At 39.6% G+C, this 27,111-nt stretch overlaps 1 protein-coding gene across 2 annotated transcripts in view; it reads right to left on the reverse strand.

Moving 5' to 3' along the window:
• The window catches only part of LOC128666690 (gastrula zinc finger protein XlCGF26.1-like), a 142,193-nt gene that overhangs the window by 38,635 nt on the left and 76,447 nt on the right, over positions 1-27,111 (reverse strand). For both annotated transcript variants that reach the window (XM_053721424.1, XM_053721425.1), the window contains one exon: positions 26,880-26,993. In XM_053721424.1, the coding sequence (XP_053577399.1) occupies positions 26,880-26,993 (114 nt within the window). The remainder of the gene's footprint in view (positions 1-26,879; positions 26,994-27,111) is intronic.

Consider the following 27,111-nt stretch of genomic DNA (forward strand, 5'->3'; position numbering starts at 1 on the left):
GAAAAGACCCTGAGGTAGAGGGTCCTGTCTCAGAAGCAGAGACCGTGGTGGAAAGGATGACATGTCCACCAGATCTGCATACCAGGTCCTGCGTGGCCACGCAGGCGCTGTCAAAAGCACCAAAGCACTCTCCTGCTTGATCTTGTGCAAACCCCTCCTGAGGGAATTCCCACTCCCCCGGATGAAAAGTCTGACGACTTAGAAAATCTGCCTCCCAGTTCTCAACACCTGGGATAGGGATAGCTTTTAGACAAGAGTGAGTCTCTGTCCAATGAATTATTTTAAGACTTCTAACATTGCTAGGGAACTTCTGTTCCCCCTTGATGGTTGATGTAAGCCACAGTCGTGATATTGTCCGACTGAAATATGATGTACCTCAGAGTTGCTAACTGAGGCCAAGTCTGAAAAGCATGGAATATCGCTCCCAGTTCCAGAATATTCATTAGAAGGAGGGTCTCCTCCTGAGTCCACTATCCCTGAGCCTTCAGGGAGTTCCAGACTGTATCCCAACCTAAAAGGCTGGCATCTGTTGTAACAATTGTCCCATCTGACCTGCGGAAGGTCATACCCTTGGACAGATGGACCCGAGATAGTCACCAGAGAAGAGAATCTCTGGTTTCTTGGTCCGGATTTAACAGGAGAACAAATCTGTGTAATCCCCGTTCCTCTGGCTGAGCATGCATAGTTGCAGTGGTCTGAAATGTAGGCGTGCAAACGGTACTATGTCCCTTGCCGCTACCATTAAGCCGATTACATTCATGTACTGAGCCACCAAAGGGCGCGGATGGAATGAAGAACACGGCAGAAATTTAGAAACTTTGACAACCAGGACTCCGTCAGGTAAATTTTAATTTCTACAAAATCTATCAGAATCCCTAGGAGGGAAACCCTTGATATTGGGGATAGAGAACTCTTTCCTTGTTCACTTTCCACCCATGCGATCTCAGAAATGCCAGTACTACGTCCGTATGAGACTTGGCAACTTGGATGTTTGACGCCTGTATCAGGATGTCGTCTAAATAAGGGGCCACTTCTATGCCCCGCGGCCTAAGGACCGCCAAAGTGACCCCAGAACCTCCATAAAGATTCTAGGGGCTGTAGTTAACCCAAAGGAAAGAGCTACAAACTGGTAATGCCTGTCTAGAAAGGCAAACCTGAAAAACCGATGGTGATCTTTATGCATCGTAATGTGAGGATAAGCATCCTTCAAATCCATTGTAGTCCTCTATTGACTCTCCTGGATCATAGTTAAGATGGTACGAATAGTTTCCATCTTAAATGATAGAATTCTAAAGAATTTGTTTAAGATCTTTTAGATCCAAAATAGGTCTGAAGGTTTCCTTTCCTTGGGAACCACAAACCGATTTGAGGAAAACTGTGTCCCTGTTCCTCTATTGGAACTGAATGGGTCACGTACACAATGCAAGAATGTCTCTTTCTTTATCTGGTTTGCAGATAAATGTGAAAGGCAAAAACTCCCCTTTTTTGGGGGGGAAAGCTTTGAAATCCAGAAGATATCTCTGGGGTATAATTTCCAATGCCCAGGGATCCTGGGCATCTCTTGCCCACGCCTGGGCGAAGAATGAAGTCTGCCCCCTATAGGATCCGTTACCAGATAGGGGTCCGTTCCTCATGCTGTTTTAGAGGCAGCAGCAGGCTCCTTGACCTGCTTATCTTAGTTGATGCCACACCTGCCTTGAATTTTCGAAAGGCACGAAAATTAGGCCTTTTTTGTCCCTTGATTTGGACCTGTCCTGAGGAAGGGCATGATCTTTTCCTCCAGTGATATAAGTAATAATCTCCTTCAAACTAGGCCTGAATAGGGTCTGCCCCTTGAAGGGAAGTTAAGTAGCTTATTTATTAAAGTCACGACAGCTGACCATGATATAAGCCATAGCGCTCTGCGCGCCAGTATAGTAAAAAACAGAATTCTTAGCCGTTAGTCTAGTCAAAGGAACAAAGGCATCAGAAAACAAAGGAATTGGCTAGCTTAAGTGCTCTAAGCTTGTCAAATATATTCATCCAATGGAGCCTGTAAAGCCTCATCAAGAGACTCAAACCAGAACGCCGCAGCAGCAGTGACAGGAGCAATGCGTGCAAGGTGCTGCAGGATAAAACCTTGTTGAATAAACATTTTTTATCCATTGAATCTAAAAAAGCACAACAGTCCTCGCCAGAGGTAGTGGTACGCTTAGCTAGAGTAGAAACTCTTCTCTCCACCTTAGGAACTGTCTGCCATAAGTCCTGTGTGGTGGCAACTATTAGAAAACATTCTTCTAAAAAATAGGAGGGGAAGAGAACGGCACACCTGGTCTATCCCATTCCTTATGAAAAATTTTAGTAAACCTCTTTAGGTATTGGAAAAACATAAGTACACACCGGCACTGCATATTATTTATCCAGTCTACACAATTTCTCTGGCACTGCGATTGTACACATTCATTCAGAGCAGCTAAAGCCTCCCTGAGCAACAAGTGGAGGTTCTCAAGCATAAATTTTAAATGTAGAAATATCAGAATCAGGTCTTCCCTGAGTCACAAATATCACCCACAGACTAAGCATATTGTGAGGTAGTATCAGACATGGTTCTTAAAGCGTCTGTATGCTCTGTATCTACCCCCAGAGCTGTTTTGCTTTCCTTTAATTTCAGGTAGTCTGACTAATACTGCTGCCAGTGTATTATACACAACCTTTGCCATGTCTTGTAAAATAAACGCTATGGGCGCCATTTATATACTTGGCGCCATTTGAGCGTGAGTCCCTGGAGCGGGAGTCAAAGGGTCTGACACGTGGGGAGAGTTAGTCGGCATAACTTCCCCCTCGACAGAATCCTCTGGTAAAATAAACGCTATGGGTGCCCTTGATGTACTTGGCGCCATTTGAGCGTGAGTCCCTAAAGCGGGAGTCAAAGGGTCTGACACGTGGGGAGAGTTAGTCGGCATAACTTCCCCCTCGACAGAATCCTCTGGTGATAATGTTTTTAAATACAAAAAATGATCTTTATTGTTTAACATGAAATCAGTACATCTGGTACACATTCTAAAATGGGGTTCCACCATGGCTTTAAACATAATAAACACAGAGCCTCCTCTATGTTAGACATGTTAGAACTAATAAAGAGACTAGTAAGCTTGGAAAACACTTTAAATCAAGTTAACAAGCAAATATAACAAACGTTACTGTGCCTTTAAGAGAAACAAATTTTGTCAAAATTTGAAAAACAGTGAAAAAAGGCAGTAAATCAAACGAAATTTTTACAGTACATGTAATAAGTTAACAGAGCATTGCACCCACTTGCAAATGGATGATTAACCCCTTAATGCAAAAAACAGATAAAAAAAAAAAAACTACATTTTTTTAAACAGACACAACAAAACTGCCACAGCTGAGCTGTGGATTACCTTCCCTATAACTGTTTCTATGCAAAATTTAAGCCAGCCATGTGGAAAAATTAGGCCCCAATAAGTTTTATCACCAAACATATGTTAAAAAACGATTAAACATGCCAGCAAACGTTTTAAAACACATTCTTATAAGAGTATGTATGTCTATTAATAAGCCTGATCCAGTCGCTATCACTGCATTTAAGGCTTTACTTACATTACTTCGGTATCAGCAGTATTTTCTTAGTCAATTCCATTCCTTAGAAAAATATATTACTGCACATACCTTAGCATATATCTCTATCAATCAGCCTGGTACCAGTCGCTTTCACTGCATTTAAAGGCTGTACTTACATTACTTCGGTATCAGCAGTATTTTCTTAGTCAATTCCATTCCTTAGAAAAATATTTTACTGCACATACCTTATTTGCAGGAAAACCTGCACGCCATTCCCCCTCTGAAGTACCTTACTCCACAGAATGTGTGAGAACAGCAACTGGATCTTAGTTACGTCTGCTAAGATCATAGAAAAAACGCAGGCAGATTCTTCTTCCAAATACTGCCTGAGATAAACAGCACACTCCGGTGCCATTTAAAAATAACAAACTTTTGATTGAAGAAATAAACTAAGTATAAAAAACCACAGACTCTCACGACCTCCTATCTATGTTGAGACTTGCAAGAGAATGACTGGTAATGGCAGTTAGGGGAGGAGCTATATAGCAGCTTTGCTGTGGGTGGACTCTTGCAGCTTCCTGTTGGGAAGGAGAATATATCCCATAAGTAATGGATGATCCGTGGACTGGATACACTTAACAAGAGAAATGATGTTTTTGCTGTGCAAAAGGAATTTTTTAAAACTAAGAAGTTGTTTAGATCATGTGGCTGCATCTGTGTCCTTTTCTGCTGTTTTACCTGTGTATGGACAGGAAGAAGGAAGAATGCAGAGTATTATAGAATTTAACTCTTGGTTAGAGAGGTGGTGTAGGGAGAGAAGATATGGTTCTGTTAGCCATCAAAGCCCTGTTTGGCTTGATAGCAGCTTGTATAAGAAGGATGGTTTGCATCTGGATATTAAAGGGACAGGAGTATTGAGTAAAGAATTTAAAGACTTTATTAGTAGCAATTTAAACTAATGAAGGGGGACAGAGTTAATATACCCATCTGTCCCCCAGAACATGCCAAGACAGTCAACCAAATTTTAGATTCCTGTTTATTTAAGAAAAAAACATTACTTTTAGGAATAAGACTTTGAATAATGTAGGCAGGGGTTGTATTGACCATGCAAAAGGATTTGAGAATTCTAGAAATATTCTACGTGCAATGTGCACAAATGCTCACAGTTTAGTAAGTAAATTACCTGCACTTACTGCAATAATGATTCAAGATAAATTGGATTTAGTAGCTATAACAGAGACATGGTACAATGACTCTCACGACTGGGAAACAGTCATACCTGGTTACATCTTGTTTAAAAAAATAGAGTAGGAAAAAAAGGGGGCGGAGTTGCTCTGTACGTGAAAGACAATATTAAAGTAACTGAAATTGTAGAAAAAAATGACAATGTAGAAAGTGTTTGGGTAACTATAGAAACTGAAGGGAAACAGGTATTTAGAATAGGAGTAGTATATAGACCACCATTACAGGATGAAGCATCAGACAATTTATTAATTGATGAAATAGCCAAAATTACAATGAAGGGCAATGTTATTGTAGTGGGGGACTTTAATATGCCTGATGTAGACTGGGAAGTACCTGTTGCCAAATCAACTAGAAGTAAATATATCCTGGAATCTTTACAAGGGGAATCTCTTGAGCAACTAGTAAAAGAACCAACACGTAAAGGAACTATATTAGATTTAGTACTTACAAACAGTGATATAGTATCTGAGGTGTCTGTGGGTGAGAACTTAGGCTCTAGTGATCATCAGTCTGTATGGTTTAATATTCAGGCAAAGGTACTGAGCAACCATAGTAAAACAAAAGTCTAACGGCTAGATTTAGAGTTTTGTCGGTAAGGACCCGCATAGCTAACGCCGGCTTTTTTCTGGCCGCACCATAAAAATAACTCTGGTATTGAGAGTCCACATAAAGGCTGTGTTAGGCTCCAAAAAAGGAGCGTAGAGCATATTTAACGCAGCTTCAACTCTCGATACCAGAGTTGCTTACGCAAGCGGCCAGCCTCAAAAACGTGCTCGTGCACGATTCCCCCATAGGAAACAATGGGGCTGTTTGAGCTGAAAAAAAACCTAACACCTGCAAAAAAGCCGCGTTCAGCTCCTAACGCAGCCCCATTATTTGCTATGGGGAAACACTTCCTACGTCTGCACCTAACACCCTAACATGTACCCCGAGTCTATACACTCCTAACCTTACACTTATTAACCCCTAATCTGTCGCCCCTGCTATCGCTGACCCCTGCATATTATTTTTAACCCCTAATCTGCCGCTACTTACATTATCCCTATGTACCCCTAATCTGCTGCCCCTAACACCGCCGACCCCTATATTATATTTTTTAACCCCTAATCTGCCCCACACAACGTCGCCTCCACCTGCCTACACTTATTAACCCCTAATCTGCCGAGCGGACCTGAGCGCTACTATAATAAAGTTATTAACCCCTAATCCGCCTCACTAACCCTATAATAAATAGTATTAACCCCTAATCTGCCCTCCCTAACATCGCCGACACCTAACTTCAATTATTAACCCCAAATCTGCCGACCGGAGCTCACCGCTATTCTAATAAATGAATTAACCCCTAAAGCTAAGTCTAACCCTAACACTAACACCCCCCTAAATTAAATATAATTTTAATCTAACGAAATAAATTAACTCTTATTAAATAACTTATTCCTATTTAAAGCTAAATACTTACCTGTAAAATAAATCCTAATATAGCTACAATATAAATTATAATTATATTGTAGCTATTTTAGGATTAATATTTATTTTACAGGCAACTTTGTAATTATTTTAACCAGGTACAATAGCTATTAAATAGTTAAGAAATATTTAATAGTTACCTAGTTAAAATAATTACAAAATTACCTGTAAAATAAATCCTAACCTAAGTTACAATTAAACCTAACACTATACTATCATTAAATTAATTAAATGAAATACCTACAATTACCTACAATTAAACCTAACACTACACTATCAATACATTAATTAAATACAATATCTACAAATAACTACAATGAAATAAACTAACTAAAGTGCAAAAAATAAAAAAGAACTAAGTTACAAAAAATAAAAAAATATTTACAAACATAAGAAAAATATTACAACAATTTTAAACTAATTACACCTACTCTAAGCCCCCTAATAAAATAACAAAGCCCCCCAAAATAAAAAATGCCCTACCCTATTCTAAATTACTAAAGTTCAAAGCTCTTTTACCTTACCAGCCCTGAACAGGGCCCTTTGCGGGGCATGCCCCAAGAAGTTCAGCTCTTTTGCCTGTAAAAAAACATACAATACCCCCCCCCAACATTACAACCCACCACCCACATACCCCTAATCTAACCCAAACCCCCCTTAAATAAACCTAACACTAAGCCCCTGAAGATCTTCCTACCTGGTCTTCACCCTGCCAGGTTCACCGATCCGTCCTGAAGAGCTCCTCTGATGTCCTGATCCAAGCTCAAGCGGGGGGCTGAAGATGTCCATGATCCGGTAGAAGTCTTCATCCAAGCGGGGCAGAAGAGGTCTTCCATCCGATTGAAGTCTTCATCCAAGCGGGGCAGAAGAGGTCTTCCATCCGATTGAAGTCTTCATCCAGGCGGCATCTTCTATCGACATCCATCTGGAGCGGAGCGGCAGCATCCTGAAGACCTCCGACGCGGAACATCCATCCTGGCCGATGACTGAACGACGAACGTCGGTTCCTTTAAATGACGTCATCCAAGATGGCGTCCCTCGAATTCCGATTGGCTGATAGGATTCTATCAGCCAATCGGAATTAAGGTAGGAATATTCTGATTGGCTGATGGAATCAGCCAATCAGAATCAAGTTCAATCCGATTGGCTGATCCAATCAGCCAATCAGATTGAGCTTGCATTCTATTGGCAGTTCCGATCAGAGCTTTGAACTTTAGTAATTTAGAATAGGGTAGGGCATTTTTTATTTTGGGGGGCTTTGTTATTTTATTAGGGGGCTTAGAGTAGGTGTAATTAGTTTAAAATTGTTGTAATATTTTTCTTATGTTTGTAAATATTTTTTTATTTTTTGTAACTTAGTTCTTTTTTATTTTTTGTACTTTAGTTAGTTTATTTCATTGTAGTTATTTGTAGATATTGTATTTAATTAATGTATTGATAGTGTAGTGTTAGGTTTAATTGTAACTTAGGTTAGGATTTATTTTACAGGTAATTTTGTAATTATTTTAACTAGGTAACTATTAAATAGTTCTTAACTATTTAATAGCTATTGTACATGGTTAAAATAATTACAAAGTTGCCTGTAAAATAAATATTAATCCTAAAATAGCTACAATGTAATTATAATTTATATTGTAGCTATATTAGGATTTATTTTACAGGTAAGGATTTAGCTTTAAATAGGAATAATTTATTTAATAAGAGTTAATTAATTTCGTTAGATTAAAATTATATTTAATTTAGGGGGGTGTTAGTGTTAGGGTTAGACTTAGCTTTAGGGGTTAATACATTTATTAGAATAGCGGTGAGCTCCGGTCGGCAGATTAGGGGTTAATGTTTGAAGTTAGGTGTCGGCGATGTTAGGGAGGGCAGATTAGGGGTTAATACTATTTATTATAGGGTTAGTGAGGCGGATTAGGGGTTAATAACTTTATTATAATAGCGGTGCGGTCCGCTCGGCAGATTAGGGGTTAATAAGTGTAGGCAGGTGGAGGCGACGTTGAGGGCGGCAGATTAGGGGTTAATAAATATAATATAGGGGTCGGCGGTGTTAGGGGCAGCAGATTAGGGGTACATAGCTATAATGTAGGTGGCGGCGCTTTGCGGTCGGCAGATTAGGGGTTAAAAAAAATAAATTGAGTGGCGGCGATGTGGGGGGACCTCAGTTTAGGGGTACATAGGTAGTTTATGGGTGATAGTGTACTTTAGAGTACAGTACTTAAGAGCTTTATGAACCGGCGTTAGCCCAGAAAGCTCTTAACTACTGACTTTTTCCTGCGGCTGGAGTTTTGTCGTTAGATTTCTAACGCTCACTTCAGACACGACTAAATACCGGAGTTAGAAAGATCCCATTGAAAAGATAGGATACGCAAATGACGTAAGGGGATCTGCGGTATGGAAAAGTCGCGGCTGAAAAGTGAGCGTTAGACCCTATTTTGAGTGACTCCAAATACCGGAGTTAGCCTAAAGCCAGCGTTAGGAGCCTCTAACGCTGGTTTTCACGGCTAAAGCCAAACTCCAAATCTAGGCCTTAGACTTTAGATCTACTGATTTTTCTTAAAAGGGATGGCACAGATTACAGGAGTACAAGAACAGTTGGAATATTTTAAAAATGCTATTCTATATGCAACTAAACACTGTATTAGGCTTGTTTGTAAAAGTAAAAGAAAACCAATATGGTTTTCAAGAGAAGTAGCACATGCAGTTAAGACAAAAAAGACAGTCTATAAAAAATGCAAACTCACTGGCTCAGAAGAGGATAAAGAAAAATGGAGAACCCATCAAAAGATGACAACGCAGTTAATCAGAAAGGCTAATGCTGATGCAGAAGAGAAAATAGTACAATCAGTAAAAAATGGTGACAAAACCTTCTTTAGATATATCAGTGAAAAGAGAAAAACTAACAGAGGGATAGATAGACTCAAGAATGAGGATAGAGTAGTGGAAGAAGATAAACAAATAGCAAACTGTTTAAATGATTACTTTTGTTCAGTCTTTACAACAGATGGTAAAGATAGTAAGATGCTATTAAGGGATGTTACTGTAAATAATGTGAGTAGTACTTTTCTTTTTACAGAGGAAGAGGTTTCAAGGGCTTTATCAAAAATAAAAGTTAATAAGTCTGTGGGTCCAGATAATATTCATCCAAGGGTTCTAAGAGAACTTCGATCCATAATAGCTACTCCATTAGCTGATTTATTTAATCAGTCACTTCTAACAGGAGTTGTTTCAAAAGACTGGAAAATTGCCAATGTGACTACATAAAAAGGGTAGTAGGGAAGATTCTGCTAACTATAGGCCAGTCAGTTTGACCTCAATTGCAGGGAAATTAATGGAAACTCTTTTAAAGGAAATACTTGTATCTTTCATTCAGACAAACAACTTAGAAGACAAAGGACAGCATGGTTTCACTGCTGGAAGATCATGCCTGACTAATCTAATTGATTTCTTTGACCATGTAACTAAAATAATAGACCAGGGAGGAGCCGTAGATGTTGCATATCTAGACTTTAGCAAAGCATTTGGCACCGTCCCACACAACAAACTTATTCAACAAATGTATTGCCTTGGAATAGATGCTAAGATTGTTAAGTGGGTAGAATGCTGGCTTAAAGATAGACGACAGAGGGTTTTAATTAATGGAGTACATTCAAATGAGGCATCAGTTACTAGTGGTGTTCCCCAAGGGTCAGTTCTTGGGCCTGTTTTGTTTAACATGTTCATAAGTGATATTGGAAGTGGGCTTAAGGGGAAGGTTTGCTTGTTTGCTGATGATACAAACATTTGTAACAGGGTAGATGTTCCAGGAGGAGTTGATCAAATGAACTGTGATATTAATAAACTAGAGGACTGGTCAAATAAATGGGATCTGAAATTTAACATTACCAAGAGCAAAATTATGCATTTAGGATCCAAAAACCCAAAGGCCAATTATAGTCTCAATGGTACATTACTCACTGTAATTAAAGAAGAAAGGGATTTGGGAATTATTATTTCAGATGATTTAAAATATGGTACACAATGCCGCAGTGCAGCCAGCAAGGCCAGTCAAATGCTTGGTTGCATTGGAAGAGGTTTTAGTAGCAGAAATAGCAAGGTTCTTATGCCACTTTACAGATCATTAGTTAGACCAAATCTGGAATACTGTGTACAGTTCTGGAGACCATGGGGGGTAGTTACCAAGCCGTCAACTTTTCTGACTTCGCCGGCCCAATACGCCCGCCTAAGCTCGCCTACCTTCGCCGCCGCGGACCTGAAAAAATACGCCTAAGTTATCAAAAAAAGCTGTCAAAAAGCCGCGGGGCGATGAGCAGCGGACTGTGAGAGTTATCACTCATCCGATCTCGCTGCTCTTCGGCTGTTTGACAGCTTTCTTGCTAGCCTGTCACTAAGCACTCACACTAAACTACACTGTTCTACCCCTATACCGGCGCCCCCGGAGCCCCCCGCAACTAAATAAAGTTACTAACCCCTAAACCGCCGCTCCTAGACCCTGCCGCAACTCTTATAAATGTATTAACCCCTAAACCGCCGCTCCTAGACCCCGCCGCAACTCGTATAAATGTATTAACCCCTAAACCGCCGCTCCTAGACCCCGCCGCAACTCTTATAAATGTATTAACCCCTAAACCGCCGCTCCCGGACACTGCTGCCACCTACATTACACCTAGTAACCCCTATCCTGCCCCCCCTATCCTGCTGATCCCACACCTCGCCGCAAATAAAAAAAATAGTTTAACCCCTAAACCGCCGCTCCCTGAACCCGCCGCAACCTATATTAAATTTATTAACCCCTATCCTGCTCCCCCCACACCGTCGCCACCTATATTAAATTTATTAACCCCTATCCTGCGCCCCCTACACCGTCGCCACCTATAATAAATTTATTAACCCCTATCCTGCCCCCCACTACACCGCCGCCACTGTAATAAAATTATTAACCCCTAAACCTAAGTCTAACACTAACCCTAACACCCCCCTAACTTAAATATTAATTAAATAAATCTAAATCATATTTCTATTATGAACTAAATTAATCCTATTTAAAACTAAATACTTACCTGTAAAATAAACCCTATTATAGCTACAATATAAATAATAATTATATTCTAGCTATCTTAGGATTTATTTTTATTTTACAGGCAACTTTCAATTTATTTTAACTAGGTACAATAGCTATTAAATAGTTATTAACTATTTAATAGCTTACCTAGCTAAAATAAAGAGAAATGTACCTGTAAAATAAATCCTAACCTAAGTTATAATTACACCTAACACTACACTATACTTTAATAAATTATTCCTATTTAAAACTAAATACTTACCTGTAAAATAAACCCTAAGATAGCTACAATATAAATAATAATTACATTGTAGCTATCTTAGGATTTATATTTATTTTACAGGCAACTTTGTATTTATTTTAGCTAGTTAGAATAGTTATTAAATAGTTATTAACTATTTAATAACTACCTAGCTAAAAGAAATACAAAATTACCTGTAAAATAAATCCTAACCTAAGGATTACAATTAAACCTAATACTACACTATCATTAAATTAATTAAATAAACTACCTACAAATAACTACAATTAAATACAATTACATAAACTAACTAAAGTACAAAAAATAAAAAAAGCTAAGTTACAAAAAATAAAAAAATAAGTTACAAACATTTTAAAAATATTACAACAATTTTAAGCTACTTACACCTAATCTAAGCCCCCTAATAAAATAACAAACCCCCCCAAAATAAAAAAATGCCCTACCCTATTCTAAATTAAATAAAGTTCAAAGCTCTTTTACCTTACCAGCCCTTAAAAGGGCCATTTGTGGGGGCATGCCCCAAAAAGTTCAGCTCTTTTGCCTGTAAAAGAAAAATACAACCCCCTAACATTAAAACCCACCACCCACATACCCCTAATCTAACCCAAACCCCTCTTACAAAAACCTAACACTAATCTCCTGAAGATCATCCTACCTTGAGTCGTCTTCACTCAGCCGAGCAGCGATGGAACCGAAGTGGACATCCGGAGCGGAAGAAGTTAATCCTCCAAGCGGCGCTGAAGAAATCTTCCATCCGATGAAGTCATCATCCAGGTGGCGCTGAAGAAGTCTTCGATCCGGGCGATGTCATCTTCCAAGAGGCGCTGAAGAGGTCTTCTATCCTTGCAATGTCATCTTCCAAGCCGGGTCTTGAATCTTCCTCCCGCCGACGCGGAACCTCCTTCTTCACCGACGGACTACGACGAATGAAGGCTCCTTTAAGGGACGTCATCCAAGATGGCGTCCCTTCAATTCCTGATCGGAACAGCCAATAGAATGCGAGCTCAATCTGATTGGCTGATTGGATCAGCCAATCGGATTGAACTTGAATCTGATTGGCTGATTCCATCAGCCAATCAGATTTTTCCTAGCTTAATTCCGATCTTATCAGCCAATCGGAATTGAAGGGACGCCATCTTGGATGACGTCCCTTAAAGGAGCCTTCATTCGTCGTAGTCCGTCGGTGAAGAAGGAGGTTCCGCGTCGGCGGGAGGAAGATTCAAGACCCGGCTTGGAAGATGACATCGCAAGGATAGAAGACCTCTTCAGCGCCTCTTGGAAGATGACATCGCAAGGATAGAACACCTCTTCAGCGCCTCTTGGAAGATGACATCGCCCGGATCGAAGACTTTTTCAGCGCCGCCTGGATGATGACTTCATCGGATGGAAGATTTCTTCAGCGCCGCTTGGAGGATTAACTTCTTCCGCTCCGGATGTCCACTTCGGTTCCATCGCTGCTCGGCTGAGTGAAGACGACTCAAGGTAGGATGATCTTCAGGGGATTAGTGTTAGGTTTTTGTAAGGAGGGTTTGGGTTAGATTAGGGGTATGTGGGTGGTGGGTTTTAATGTTGGGGGGGGGTTGTATTTTTCTTTTACAGGCAAAAGAGCTGAACTTTTTGGGGCATGCCCCCACAAATGGCCTTTTTAAGGGCTGGTAAGGTAAAAGAGCTTTGAACTTTATTTAATTTAGAATAGGGTAGGGCATTTTTTTATTTTGGGGGGGTTTGTTATTTATTAGGGGGCTTAGATTAGGTGTAAGTAGCTTAAAATTGTTGTAATATTTTTAAAATGTTTGTAACTTATTTTTTTATTTTTTGTAACTTAGCTTTTTTTATTTTTTGTACTTTAGTTAGTTTATGTAATTGTATTTAATTGTAGTTATTTGTAGGTAGTTTATTTAATTAATTTAATGATAGTGTAGTATTAGGTTTAATTGTAACTTAGGTTAGGATTTATTTTACAGGTAATTTTGTATTTCTTTTAGCTAGGTAGTTATTAAATAGTTAATAACTATTTAATAACTATTCTAACTAGCTAAAATAAATACAAAGTTGCCTGTAAAATAAATATAAATCCTAAGATAGCTACAATGTAATTATTATTTATATTGTAGCTATCTTAGGGTTTATTTTACAGGTAAGTAACAGAATTTATGTTTACCTGATAAATTTCTTTCTCCAACGGTGTGTCCGGTCCACGGCGTCATCCTTACTTGTGGGATATTCTCTTCCCCAACAGGAAATGGCAAAGAGCCCAGCAAAGCTGGTCACATGATCCCTCCTAGGCTCCGCCTACCCCAGTCATTCGACCGACGTTAAGGAGGAATATTTGCATAGGAGAAACCATATGGTACCGTGGTGACTGTAGTTAAAGAAAATAAAATATCAGACCTGATTAAAAAAACCAGGGCGGGCCGTGGACCGGACACACCGTTGGAGAAAGAAATTTATCAGGTAAACATAAATTCTGTTTTCTCCAACATAGGTGTGTCCGGTCCACGGCGTCATCCTTACTTGTGGGAACCAATACCAAAGCTTTAGGACACGGATGAAGGGAGGGAGCAAATCAGGTCACCTAAATGGAAGGCACCACGGCTTGCAAAACCTTTCTCCCAAAAATAGCCTCAGAAGAAGCAAAAGTATCAAACTTGTAAAATTTGGTAAAAGTGTGCAGTGAAGACCAAGTCGCTGCCCTACATATCTGATCAACAGAAGCCTCGTTCTTGAAGGCCCATGTGGAAGCCACAGCCCTAGTGGAATGAGCTGTGATTCTTTCGGGAGGCTGCCGTCCGGCAGTCTCGTAAGCCAATCTGATGATGCTTTTAATCCAAAAAGAGAGAGAGGTAGAAGTTGCTTTTTGACCTCTCCTTTTACCTGAATAAACAACAAACAAGGAAGATGTTTGTCTAAAATCCTTTGTAGCATCTAAATAGAATTTTAGAGCGCGAACAACATCCAAATTGTGCAACAAACGTTCCTTCTTTGACACTGGTTTTGGACACAGAGAAGGTACGATAATCTCCTGGTTAATGTTTTTGTTAGAAACAACTTTTGGAAGAAAACCAGGTTTAGTACGTAAAACCACCTTATCTGCATGGAACACCAGATAAGGAGGAGAACACTGCAGAGCAGATAATTCTGAGACTCTTCTAGCAGAAGAAATCGCAACTAAAAACAAAACTTTCCAAGATAATAACTTAATATCAACGGAATGTAAGGGTTCAAACGGAACCCCCTGAAGAACTGAAAGAACTAAATTGAGACTCCAAGGAGGAGTCAAAGGTTTGTAAACAGGCTTGATTCTAACCAGAGCCTGAACAAAGGCTTGAACATCTGGCACAGCTGCCAGCTTTTTGTGAAGTAATACCGACAAGGCAGAAATCTGTCCCTTCAGGGAACTAGCAGATAATCCTTTGTCCAATCCTTCTTGAAGGAAGGATAGAATCCTAGGAATCTTAACCTTGTCCCAAGGGAATCCTTTAGATTCACACCAACAGATATATTTTTTCCAAATTTTGTGGTAAATCTTTCTAGTCACAGGCTTTCTGGCCTGAACAAGAGTATCGATAACAGAATCTGAGAATCCTCGCTTCGATAAAATCAAGCGTTCAATCTCCAAGCAGTCAGCTGGAGTGAGACCAGATTCGGATGTTCGAACGGACCCTGAACAAGAAGGTCTCGTCTCAAAGGTAGCTTCCAAGGTGGAGCCGATGACATATTCACCAGATCTGCATACCAAGTCCTGCGTGGCCACGCAGGAGCTATCAAGATCACCGACGCCCTCTCCTGCTTGATCCTGGCTATCAGCCTGGGGATGAGAGGAAATGGCGGGAACACATAAGCTAGTTTGAAGGTCCAAGGTGCTACTAGTGCATCCACTAGAGCCGCCTTGGGATCCCTGGATCTGGCCCCGTAGCAAGGAACTTTGAAGTTCTGACGAGAGGCCATCAGATCCATGTCTGGAATGCCCCACAGGTGAGTGACTTGGGCAAAGATTTCCGGATGGAGTTCCCACTCCCCCGGATGCAATGTCTGCCGACTCAGAAAATCCGCTTCCCAATTTTCCACTCCTGGGATGTGGATAGCAGACAGGTGGCAGGAGTGAGACTCCGCCCAAAGAATAATTTTGGTTACTTCTTCCATCGCTAGGGAACTTCTTGTTCCCCCCTGATGGTTGATGTACGCAACAGTCGTCATGTTGTCTGATTGAAACCGTATGAACCTGGTCCTCGCAAGCTGGGGCCAGGCCTGGAGAGCATTGAATATCGCTCTCAGTTCCAGAATATTTATCGGTAGAAGAGATTCTTCCCGAGACCAAAGACCCTGAGCTTTCAGGGATCCCCAGACCGCGCCCCAGCCTATCAGACTGGCGTCGGTCGTGACAATGACCCCCTCTGGTCTGTGGAACATCATCCCTTGAGACAGATTGTCCAGGGACAGCCACCAACGGAGTGAGTCTCTGGTCCTCTGATTTACTTGTATCTTCGGAGACAAGTCTGTATAGTCCCCATTCCACTGACTGAGCATGCACAGTTGTAATGGTCTTAGATGAATGCGCGCAAAAGGAACTATGTCCATCGCCGCCACCATCAAACCGATCACTTCCATGCACTGAGCTATGGAAGGAAGAGGAACGGAATGAAGTATCCGACAAGAGTCCAGAAGCTTTCTTTTTCTGGCCTCTGTTAGAAAGATCCTCATTTCTAAGGAGTCTATAATTGTTCCCAAGAAGGGAACCCTTGTTGACGGGGATAGAGAACTCTTTTCCACGTTCACTTTCCAGCCGTGAGATCTGAGAAAGGCCAGGACAATGTCCGTGTGAGCCTTTGCTTGAGGAAGGGACGACGCTTGAATCAGAATGTCGTCCAGGTAAGGTACTACTGCAATGCCCCTTGGTCTTAGCACCGCTAGAAGGGACCCTAGTACCTTTGTGAAAATCCTTGGAGCAGTGGCTAATCCGAAAGGAAGCGCCACGAACTGGTAATGTTTGTCCAGGAATGCAAACCTTAGGAACCGATGATGTTCCTTGTGGATAGGAATATGTAGATACGCATCCTTTAAATCCACCGTGGTCATGAATTGACCTTCCTGGATGGAAGGAAGGATAGTTCGAATGGTTTCCATCTTGAACGATGGGACCTTGAGAAATTTGTTTAAGATCTTGAGATCTAGGATTGGTCTGAACGTTCCCTCTTTTTTTGGGAACTATGAACAGATTGGAGTAGAACCCCATCCCTTGTTCTCTTAATGGAACAGGATGAATCACTCCCATTTTTAACAGGTCTTCTACACAATGTAAGAACGCCTGTCTTTTTATGTGGTCTGAAGACAACTGCGACCTGTGGAACCTCCCCCTTGGGGGAAGTCCCTTGAATTCCAGAAGATAACCCTGGGAGACTATTTCTAGCGCCCAAGGATCCAGAACATCTCTTGCCCAAGCCTGAGCGAAGAGAGAGAGTCTGCCCCCCACCAGATCCGGTCCCGGATCGGGGGCCAATATTTCATGCTGTCTTGGTAGCAGTGGCAGGTTTCTTGGCCTGCTTTCCCTTGTTCCAGCCTTGCATTGGTCTCCAAGCTGGCTTGGCCTGAGAAGTATTACCCTCTTGCTTAGAGGACGTAGCACCTTGGGCTGGTCCGCGAAAGGGACGAAAATTAGGTCTATTTTTTGCCTTGAAAGGCCGATCCTGAGGAAGGGCGTGGCCCTTACCCCCAGTGATATCAGAGATAATCTCTTTCAAGTCAGGACCAAACAACGTTTTCCCCTTGAAAGGAATGTTTAGTAGCTTGTTCTTGGAAGACGCATCAGCCGACCAAGATTTCAACCAAAGCGCTCTGCGCGCCACAATAGCAAACCCAGAGTTCTTAGCCGCTAACTTAGCCAATTGCAAAGAGGCGTCTAGAGTGAAAGAATTAGCCAATTTGAGAGCATTGATTCTGTCCATAATCTCCTCATAAGGAGGAGAGTCACTATCGAGCACCTTAAGCAGTTCATCAAACCAGAAATATGCGGCAGTAGTGACAGGGACAATGCATGAAATGGGTTGTAGAAGGTAACCCTGCTGAACAAACATCTTTTTAAGCAAACCTTCTAATTTTTTATCCATAGGATCTTTGAAAGCACAACTATCCTCTATTGGAATAGTGGTGCGTTTGTTTAAAGTAGAAACCGCTCCCTCGACCTTGGGGACTGACTGCCATAAGTCCTTTCTGGGGTCGACCATAGGAAACAATTTTTTAAATATGGGGGGAGGGACGAAAGGAATACCGGGCCTTTCCCATTCTTTATTAACAATGTCCGCCACCCGCTTGGGTATAGGAAAAGCTTCTGGGAGCCCCGGCACCTCTAGGAACTTGTCCATTTTACATAGTTTCTCTGGGATGACTAAATTTTCACAATCATCCAGAGTGGATAATACCTCCTTAAGCAAAATGCGGAGATGTTCCAATTTAAATTTAAATGTAATCACATCAGATTCAGCCTGCTGAGAAATGTTCCCTAAATCAGTAATTTCTCCCTCAGACAAAACCTCCCTGGCCCCCTCAGATTGGGTTAGGGGCCCTTCAGAGATATTAATATCAGCGTCGTCATGCTCTTCAGTAACTAAAACAGAGCAGCCACGCTTACGCTGACAAGGGTTCATTTTGGCTAAAATGTTTTTGACAGAATTATCCATTACAGCCGTTAATTGTTGCATAGTAAGGAGTATTGGCGCGCTAGATGTACTAGGGGCCTCCTGAGTGGGCAAGACTCGTGTAGACGAAGGAGGGAATGATGCAGTACCATGCTTACTCCCCTCACTTGAGGAATCATCTTGGGCATCATTGTCATTATCACATAAATCACATTTATTTAAATGAATAGGAATTCTGGCTTCCCCACATTCAGAACACAGTCTATCTGGTAGTTCAGACATGTTAAACAGGCATAAACTTGATCAGAAAGTACAAAAAACGTTTTAAAATAAAAGCGTTACTGTCACTTTAAATTTTAAACTGAACACACTTTATTACTGCAATTGCGAAAAAACATGAAGGAATTGTTCAAAATTCACCAAATTTTCACCACAGCGTCTCAAAGCCTTGAAAATATTGCACACCAATTTTGGAAGCTTTAACCCTTAAAATAACGGAACCGGAGCCGTTTTAAGCTTTAAACCCCTTTACAGTCCCTGGTATCTGCTTTGCTGAGACCCAACCAAACCCAAAGGGGAATACGATACCAAATGACGCCTTCAGAAGTCTTTTATAAGTATCAGAGCTCCTCTCACATGCGACTGCATGCCATGCCTCTCAAAAACAAGTGCGCAACACCGGCGCGAAAATGAGACTCTGCCTATGCTTGGGGAAAGCCCCTAAAGAATAAGGTGTCTAAAACAGTGCCTGCCGATATTATTATATCAAAATACCCAGATAAAATGATTCCTCAAGGCTAAATATGTGTTAATAATCAATCGATTTAGCCCAGAAAAAGTCTACAGTTTAAATAAGCCCTTGTGAAGCCCTTATTTACAATCGTAATAAACATGGCTTACCGGATCCCATAGGGAAAATGACAGCTTCCAGCATTACATCGTCTTGTTAGAATGTGTCATACCTCAAGCAGCAAGAGACTGCAAACTGTTCCCCCAACTGAAGTTAATTGCTCTCAACAGTCCTGTGTGGAACAGCCATGGATTTTAGTTACGGTTGCTAAAATCATTTTCCTCATACAAACAGAATTCTTCATCTCTTTTCTGTTTCTGAGTAAATAGTACGTACCAGCACTATTTGAAAATAACAAACTCTTGATTGAATAATGAAAAACTACAGTTAAACACTAAAAAACTCTAAGCCATCTCCGTGGAGATGTTGCCTGTACAACGGCAAAGAGAATGACTGGGGTAGGCGGAGCCTAGGAGGGATCATGTGACCAGCTTTGCTGGGCTCTTTGCCATTTCCTGTTGGGGAAGAGAATATCCCACAAGTAAGGATGACGCCGTGGACCGGACACACCTATGTTGGAGAAATTTAGTTTTAAATAGGAATAATTTATTAAAGTATAGTGTAGTGTTAGGTGTAATTATAACTTAGGTTAGGATTTATTTTACAGGTACATTTCTCTTTATTTTAGCTAGGTAAGCTATTAAATAGTTAATAACTATTTAATAGCTATTGTACCTAGTTAAAATAAATTGAAAGTTGCCTGTAAAATAAAAATAAATCCTAAAATAGCTAGAATATAATTATTATTTATATTGTAGCTATATTAGGGTTTATTTTAAAGGTAAGTATTTAGTTTTAAATAGGATTAATTTAGTTAATAATAAAAATATGATTTAGATTTATTTAATTAATATTTAAGTTAGGGGGGCGTTACGGTTAGTGTTAGATTTTATTACAGTGGCGGCGGCGTAGTGGGGGGCAGGATAGGGGTTAATAAATTTATTATAGGTGGCGACGGTGTAGGGGGGGCAGATTAGGGGTTAATAAATTTATTATAGGTGGAGACGGTGTAGGGGGGGCAGATTAGGGGTTAATAAATTTATTATAGGTGGCGACGGTGTAGGGGGGGCAGATTAGGGGTTAATAAATTTATTATAGGTGGCGACAGTGTAGGGGGGGCAGGATAGGGGTTAATACATTTAATATAGGTTGCGGCGGTTTAGGGGTTAATATGTATAGAGTAGCTTGCGGTGGGCTCCGGGAGCGGCGGTTTAGGTGGGAATAACTTTATTTAGTTGCGGCGGTGTAGGGGGGACAGATTAGTGGTGTTTAGACTCGGGGTACATGTTAGGGTGTTAGGTGTAGACATCTCCCATAGGAATGAATGGGATGTCTGGAAGCAGCGAACTTGTACTTTCGCTATGGTCAGACTCCCATTGATTCCTATGGGATCCGCCGCCTCCAGGGGTGGCGGTTTGAAAATTAGGTACGCTGGGCCGTAAAAGTGCTGAGCGTACCTGCTAGTTTTTTGATAACTAGCAAAAGTAGTGAGAATGTGCCGCACTTGTGTGCGGAACATCTGGAGTGACGTAAGAATCGATCTGTGTCGGACTGAGTCCGGCGGATCGAAGCTTACGTCACAAAATTCTACTTTTGCCGGTCTTTAGCCTTTGATAACTAAGGCGAATCAGCCTCGCCACAAATACGCTGCGGAATTCCAGCGTATTTGAGGTTGACGGCTTGATAACTAGGCCCCCATATCTTCAGAAAGATATAAATAAACTAGAAGCTGTCCAAAGGAGGGCTACTAAAATGGTGCATGGTCTAAAATATAAAATGTACAAAGAAAGACTCTATGATCTAAATATGTATAGTTTAGAGTATAGAAGGGAAAGAGGTGACATGATAGAAACCTTCAAATATATGAAGGGACTTAATAAAATAGAAGCTGAAAGCATTTTTCACATAAAAATAAATGCCAAAACAAGGGGTCACAATCTAAAGTTAGAGGGTTGCAGATTCAGGAGAAATTTAAGGAAGCATTTTTTTACAGAAAGGGTGGTGGATTCATGGAATGAACTTCCATTTGAGGTGGTAAACACAAAGACTGTAAAGGAATTCAAAAATGCCTGGGACATGCATAAGGCTATCCTAAGGAAAAAGTAACATGTAATATGGGTAGACTTGATGGGCCTTTTTGGTTCTTATTCACCGTCAAATTCTATGTTTCTATGTTTCTATGACATCCTTAGTCATGTTTTTTTTACAATCAATTAAAATCAGCCTTATAAAGGCTCAAAGCCACACCCACATACCTACACCTGGGTTAACCCCTTCTTTTCATCATTGAATTTTAACATAATAACAGCTCCAACTAGTGGATACACAGTGTTATGTCTTGTCATATTATATAACAGCTTTTCAAAGGCACATATAGTAATACAATAGTAGCTCCACCTGGTGGATGCACAACATTATCACTTGTCAATTGCATATATTAAAATAGTATTTCAAAGACACACATTCCAATCCATTTCTCTATTCATCCCACCTGGGGTCATGGTCCCTAATTCATGTATCCAGTACAACTCTCTACACTGTAGGATTTTAACTATTTTCTATTTCAAGACCAGTTCAATTTGCAGCTTCAGGGGACTGCCATGGGTTCCAATGTCGCCCCAACCTACGCCAATATTTTTTATGAATACAGAGAAAGAAGGCCAAGCCTACACAAGATGTGTATCTGTGAAAGCACTCTGCATCTCAATCAAAGCCAATTAATTATCAAATAAGACTAGAGTGGGTACTGTAGTGGGGAAAGTGTCTATGTCCCCACTACTATATATATATCTTAGTAGAAAAACAAGCAAAATCCCCACAAAGGGAGAACGGATGGAAAAAATAATAAAAAATTCAAATTTTATTAGTAAATTTTAAAATGGGAAAACGATTAAAAACAGTTAGTGAGAACAAACCAACCTATAATAAATAGTTGGGTCCAAATGGGTAGAGATCAAATTTTGTTCAAGGGTTATCTGGCTATAATAATATTACGAGTTGTTAAATATAGGTTAAATTACACAGATGGTTTGTACGGTTAAGGTCAGTTAGAGAACTACACCTCTCAATATCTGTGAATTAATTATCTGACTGGTCAATGTCAGGAAATAAATTATACAAGACAAGTCTACCATATATATAGTCCTCAGCCACTTGGTAGTAGGGTTAAATTGAAATGTTGTCATTAAATTCAGTGCTAGTTAGAGCAATACACTGTAGCCAAAATGCTCATATTAGGAGATCAAATTGATCATTATATTTGTTTCCCAAGTTTATTGTGTGATCTTAACTTAGTCACTATATAGTTAAATATAGCTAGTAAATTACTAGTAATAGGAGCTAAGACATGTGTATCAGATTGATCAAAATAAATTGATATATGTGCTAATACCTCATGTTATATGTCTCATTCAGCAACAATGTAAATCAAACAACACATTGCCCTAAATTTCTCATTTTTCAAAAAATATTGAAACCTTTGTAGGTCAATAATACATATGTGTTTGACAGTATTACTGAGAAAGGAAGGGCGTTTTTTTCCGTAATGATGTGAATGCTGAAATAGGCCTTATGTATGGCACAAATTTACACAAAAGTATTAACAGTTGTACTATTATTCCAAACCGTCTAATACAGTGTCATAGTTTTTAGGACACTGCCCAAATATAGCACAAAGTTGTATCACAATATAGTAATATAATGAAACCCTGTAAACGTTAAGGCTACAGTCTAATAGTTATTAATGCACTGTTTTAGTATTGCATGTATTCCAGTGAAAAATATATATTAAAGCTATAATATAGCTCAGCTTAATAGAACTGCAGTGTCCTTGTTGTTGAGACACAGTTATTAAAATTATGCAGTATCACATGTAGCTTATTAGGACTACAGTGTCCTGATTGTTGAGACACAGTTATTAAATTATATAGTCAAAGGCCTTTGATAAAGCACGGTTATGTGCGAAACATGTTAGGAAGTTGGAGGATTTGGGATCCTCATTTTTAAATTAGTGTTTACTTCAACCTAATGTTATTTAAACCTATTTACCAGGGTTCTAATTTAAATGGGTAGAACTTAGTTACCTATTTCTATACCAATATCGGAGCAGTAACATAGCAGTTATACTGCAGCTCTGATATTGGGAATTATAGAATGTGCAATAGTTAACTGGTGCATAGGTCTGTGTATATGCCGCACACGTTCGGCGACTCATATGTTCATTTAGAGTAAATTTCAGCAGACCATATAGTCTAACAGATATCTGGTTTTGGCAGTTTAAGTTACTCTTTACCCATATATAAGACTGTATAATTTAATAACTGTGTCTCAACAATCAGGCCACTGTAGTCCTAATAAGCTACATGTGATACTGCATAATTTTAATAACTGTGTCTCAACAACAAGGACACTGCAGTTCTATTAAGCTGAGCTATATTATAGCTTTAATATATATTTTTCACTGGAATACATGCAATACTAAAACAGTGCATTAATAACTATTAGACTGTAGCCTTAACGTTTACAGGGTTTCATTATATTACTATATTGTGATACAACTTCGTGCTATATTTGGGCAGTGTCCTAAAAACTATGACACTGTATTAGACGGTTTGGAATAATAGTACAACTGTTAATACTTTTGTGTAAATTTGTGCCATACATAAGGCCTATTTCAGCATTCACATCATTACGGAAAAAAACGCCCTTCCTTTCTCAGTAATACTGTCAAACACATATGTATTATTGACCTACAAAGGTTTCAATATTTTTTGAAAAATGAGAAATTTAGGGCAATGTGTTGTTTGATTTACATTGTTGCTGAATGAGACATATAACATGAGGTATTAGCACATATATCAATTTATTTTGATCAATCTGATACACATGTCTTAGCTCCTATTACTAGTAATTTACTAGCTATATTTAACTATATAGTGACTAAGTTAAGATCACACAATAAACTTGGGAAACAAATATAATGATCAATTTGATCTCCTAATATGAGCATTTTGGCTACAGTGTATTGCTCTAACTAGCACTGAATTTAATGACAACATTTCAATTTAACCTTACTACCAAGTGGCTGAGGACTATATATATGGTAGACTTGTCTTGTATAATTTATTTCTTGACATTGACCAGTCAGATATAATTAATTCACAGATATTGAGAGGTGTAGTTCTCTAACTGACCTTAACCGTACAAACCATCTGTGTAATTTAACCTATATTTAACAACTCGTAATAATATTATAGCCTGATAACCCTTGAACAAAATGTTATCTCTACCCATTTGGACCCAACTATTTATTATAGGTTGGTTTGTTCTCACTAACTGTTTTTAATAGTTTTCCCATTTTAAAATGTACTAATAAAATTTGAATTTTTAATTATTTTTTCCATCCGTTCTCCCTTTGTGGGGATTTTGCTTGTTTTTCTGCTAATATATTTACTATAGTAGTGGGGACATAGACACTTTCCCCACTACGGTACCCACTCTAGTCTTATTTGATAATTAATTGGCTTTGATTGCGATGCAGAGTGCTTTCACAGATACACATCTTGTGTAGGCTTGGCCTTCTTTGTCTATTGCTCCTTTAGTGTACAGCACCTAATCCATTAGTATTATTTATATTACAAGTAAATAATTTTCCACATATTGGACATCTCTCTCCCAGTGGTGCTATTCTCCAACTCTCCCCCTTTTTTCTTTCCAATTCCTTTTGCAAGGGGTTTTTTATGAATACGTTTGAAGAATATTTCATATATGATCATCCATTGTTTCCTCTATATGGCGCCACCTGGTGGCGCTATATAGACAATATATTTGGCGTATGGTTGGGCGACATTGGAACTCTGGAGGATTTTGTAAAGGATCTTAACAGTGCCACACAACATATAAAGTTTAAGTTAAATGTAAGTGAAGAGAGGATAGACTTCCTTGATACTACGGTATACAAGGAAGGTAATGTGTTGGCTGTGGATTTGTGCAAAAAAGAAACAGATTGCAACAATTTGTTGCACTTTGCAAGTGCACATCCTCCTGCTCTTGTGAAAATTTTACCCAAAAGCCAATTTATGCGAGTGAGACGGATTGTCTCGGATGAAAATTTGATTGAGGAAAGGCTTTCTGAGATGGGTGAACGTTTCATACAGAGAGGATATCCTGTGGATTTGATTAAAAGAGAAATGGTAATTACATTAGAAACTCATAGGGCTACTCTGTTGAAAGAAAAACCTAAAGTTGTTAAAACACCTAGGATGATCTTTGTGAATGAGTACTCTCCCTGGAGTAATCAAATAAAAAAAATAATGCGCAAACACAGGCACATATTGAAGGTTTCAAATCCTGATGTGAGTGAGTTTAAAAATCCCCCTATGTCTGCCTTTAGGAGAGGCAGAAATTTAAAGGACACATTGGTCAAAGCGGATGTTGGCCCTAAAAAGGTCCTAAGTTCGAGTTTTATTGGAGAAAAAAAATTGGGATGCTTAGGGTGTCAGAATTGTAATGGCATCATTAAAGGCCCTATTTGAACTCATCACCGTACAGGTAAAAATTAGAAGCTAAAAGGTCACTATACATGTAATATGAATTTTGCGGTCTACCTGATTAAGTGCCCATGTCGGTTGGGGTATGTTGGCGAGACCACCCGCAAGGTCCGTGAGCGAATAAACCAGCATATAAGTAATATAAGAACAGGGGACCTGGAGGCACCAGTCTCAAACCATTTCATTACAGCAGGCCATCAAATAAACCAACTTAGGTTTCAAATTTTGGAACAAGTAAAAATCCCAAGAAGGGGCGGTGACAGTGTTAAAATCCTACAGTGTAGAGAGTTGTACTGGATACATGAATTAGGGACCATGACCCCAGGTGGGATGAATAGAGAAATTGATTGGAATGTGTGCCTTTGAAATACTATTTTAATATATGCAATTGACAAGTGATAATGTTGTGCATCCACCAGGTGGAGCTACTATTGTGTTAGTATATGTGCCTTTGAAAAGCTGTTATATTATGACAAGACATAACACTGTGTATCCACTAGTTGGAGCTGTTATTATGCTAAAATTCAATGATGAAAAGAAGGGGTTAACCCAGGAGTAGGTATGTGGGTGTGGCTTTGAGCCTTTATAAGGCTGATTTTAATTGATTGTAAAATAGACATGACTAAGGATGTCAATCCGAAACGTTGTCGTTTTGCTATGTTGGCTTAAATAAATACTTTTTACTACAATATTGGTGGTGCTGCTATCCTCCTTTTTGGAACCTGTAGTTACTGGAGACTGAGGTGCTGGTCTTGGGCAGCCTGCACACCTGCATATCTGCAACCTTTAATTAGGGCTTACCTTGGTGCTGGAATACTCTGAACTTATCATTTATTAATAATGCATTGTGCTAATTTTTTGCATAATAAATATTAAATTATTAAGTTTCTGCCTTTGTCTAATATTTTAACCATGTTACTGAAAGAGACTGGTAGTATTAAGACTGTGATTTTAGATTGTTTTGCTAAATTGTACTCTGGGTTTCCTTAGGATTTGCCATAAAATCGTAAGTGGTGGCAGCTTATTTAGTTTGAGTGGCAGTAAAGGGGAGTTTTGGGCATTTTTTTCTAAGTCTAGTACAGACTAGAGAGTGTTGTTAACCATTGCACCCACTGAATTAAGTCACAGGCTTGCCTGGAGTGTCTAGTCTGTGACAGATAAGTGACAGTGAAAGGGTCGGTTAACCCTTTCTGTGCCAAACAAGTGACTGGCGCAGGGTTGGTAAACCATGGTCGTCACAAGTGCTAATCACCTGTAGACGTATTTATAGGAACTTCATCCTCCTCAGTCTTCAACTGATCAAACACATCCGGTTCTTCTCCGTGCTCAACCGCTGAGCCATCTGAAGGTGTCACATCCATATGGCCTGTACAGTGAGAATACACACATATGTGTAAGTGTAGCGCTTGTGGGATGTATCCGTAGCTTTCTCATTATATAAAAATAAAATTAAGTGGTTACCCAGAAATATCTATGGCCATACA

This window comes from Bombina bombina, chromosome 7 (genome assembly GCF_027579735.1).
Source record: "Bombina bombina isolate aBomBom1 chromosome 7, aBomBom1.pri, whole genome shotgun sequence".
In the NCBI taxonomy this organism is placed as follows: domain Eukaryota; kingdom Metazoa; phylum Chordata; class Amphibia; order Anura; family Bombinatoridae; genus Bombina; species Bombina bombina.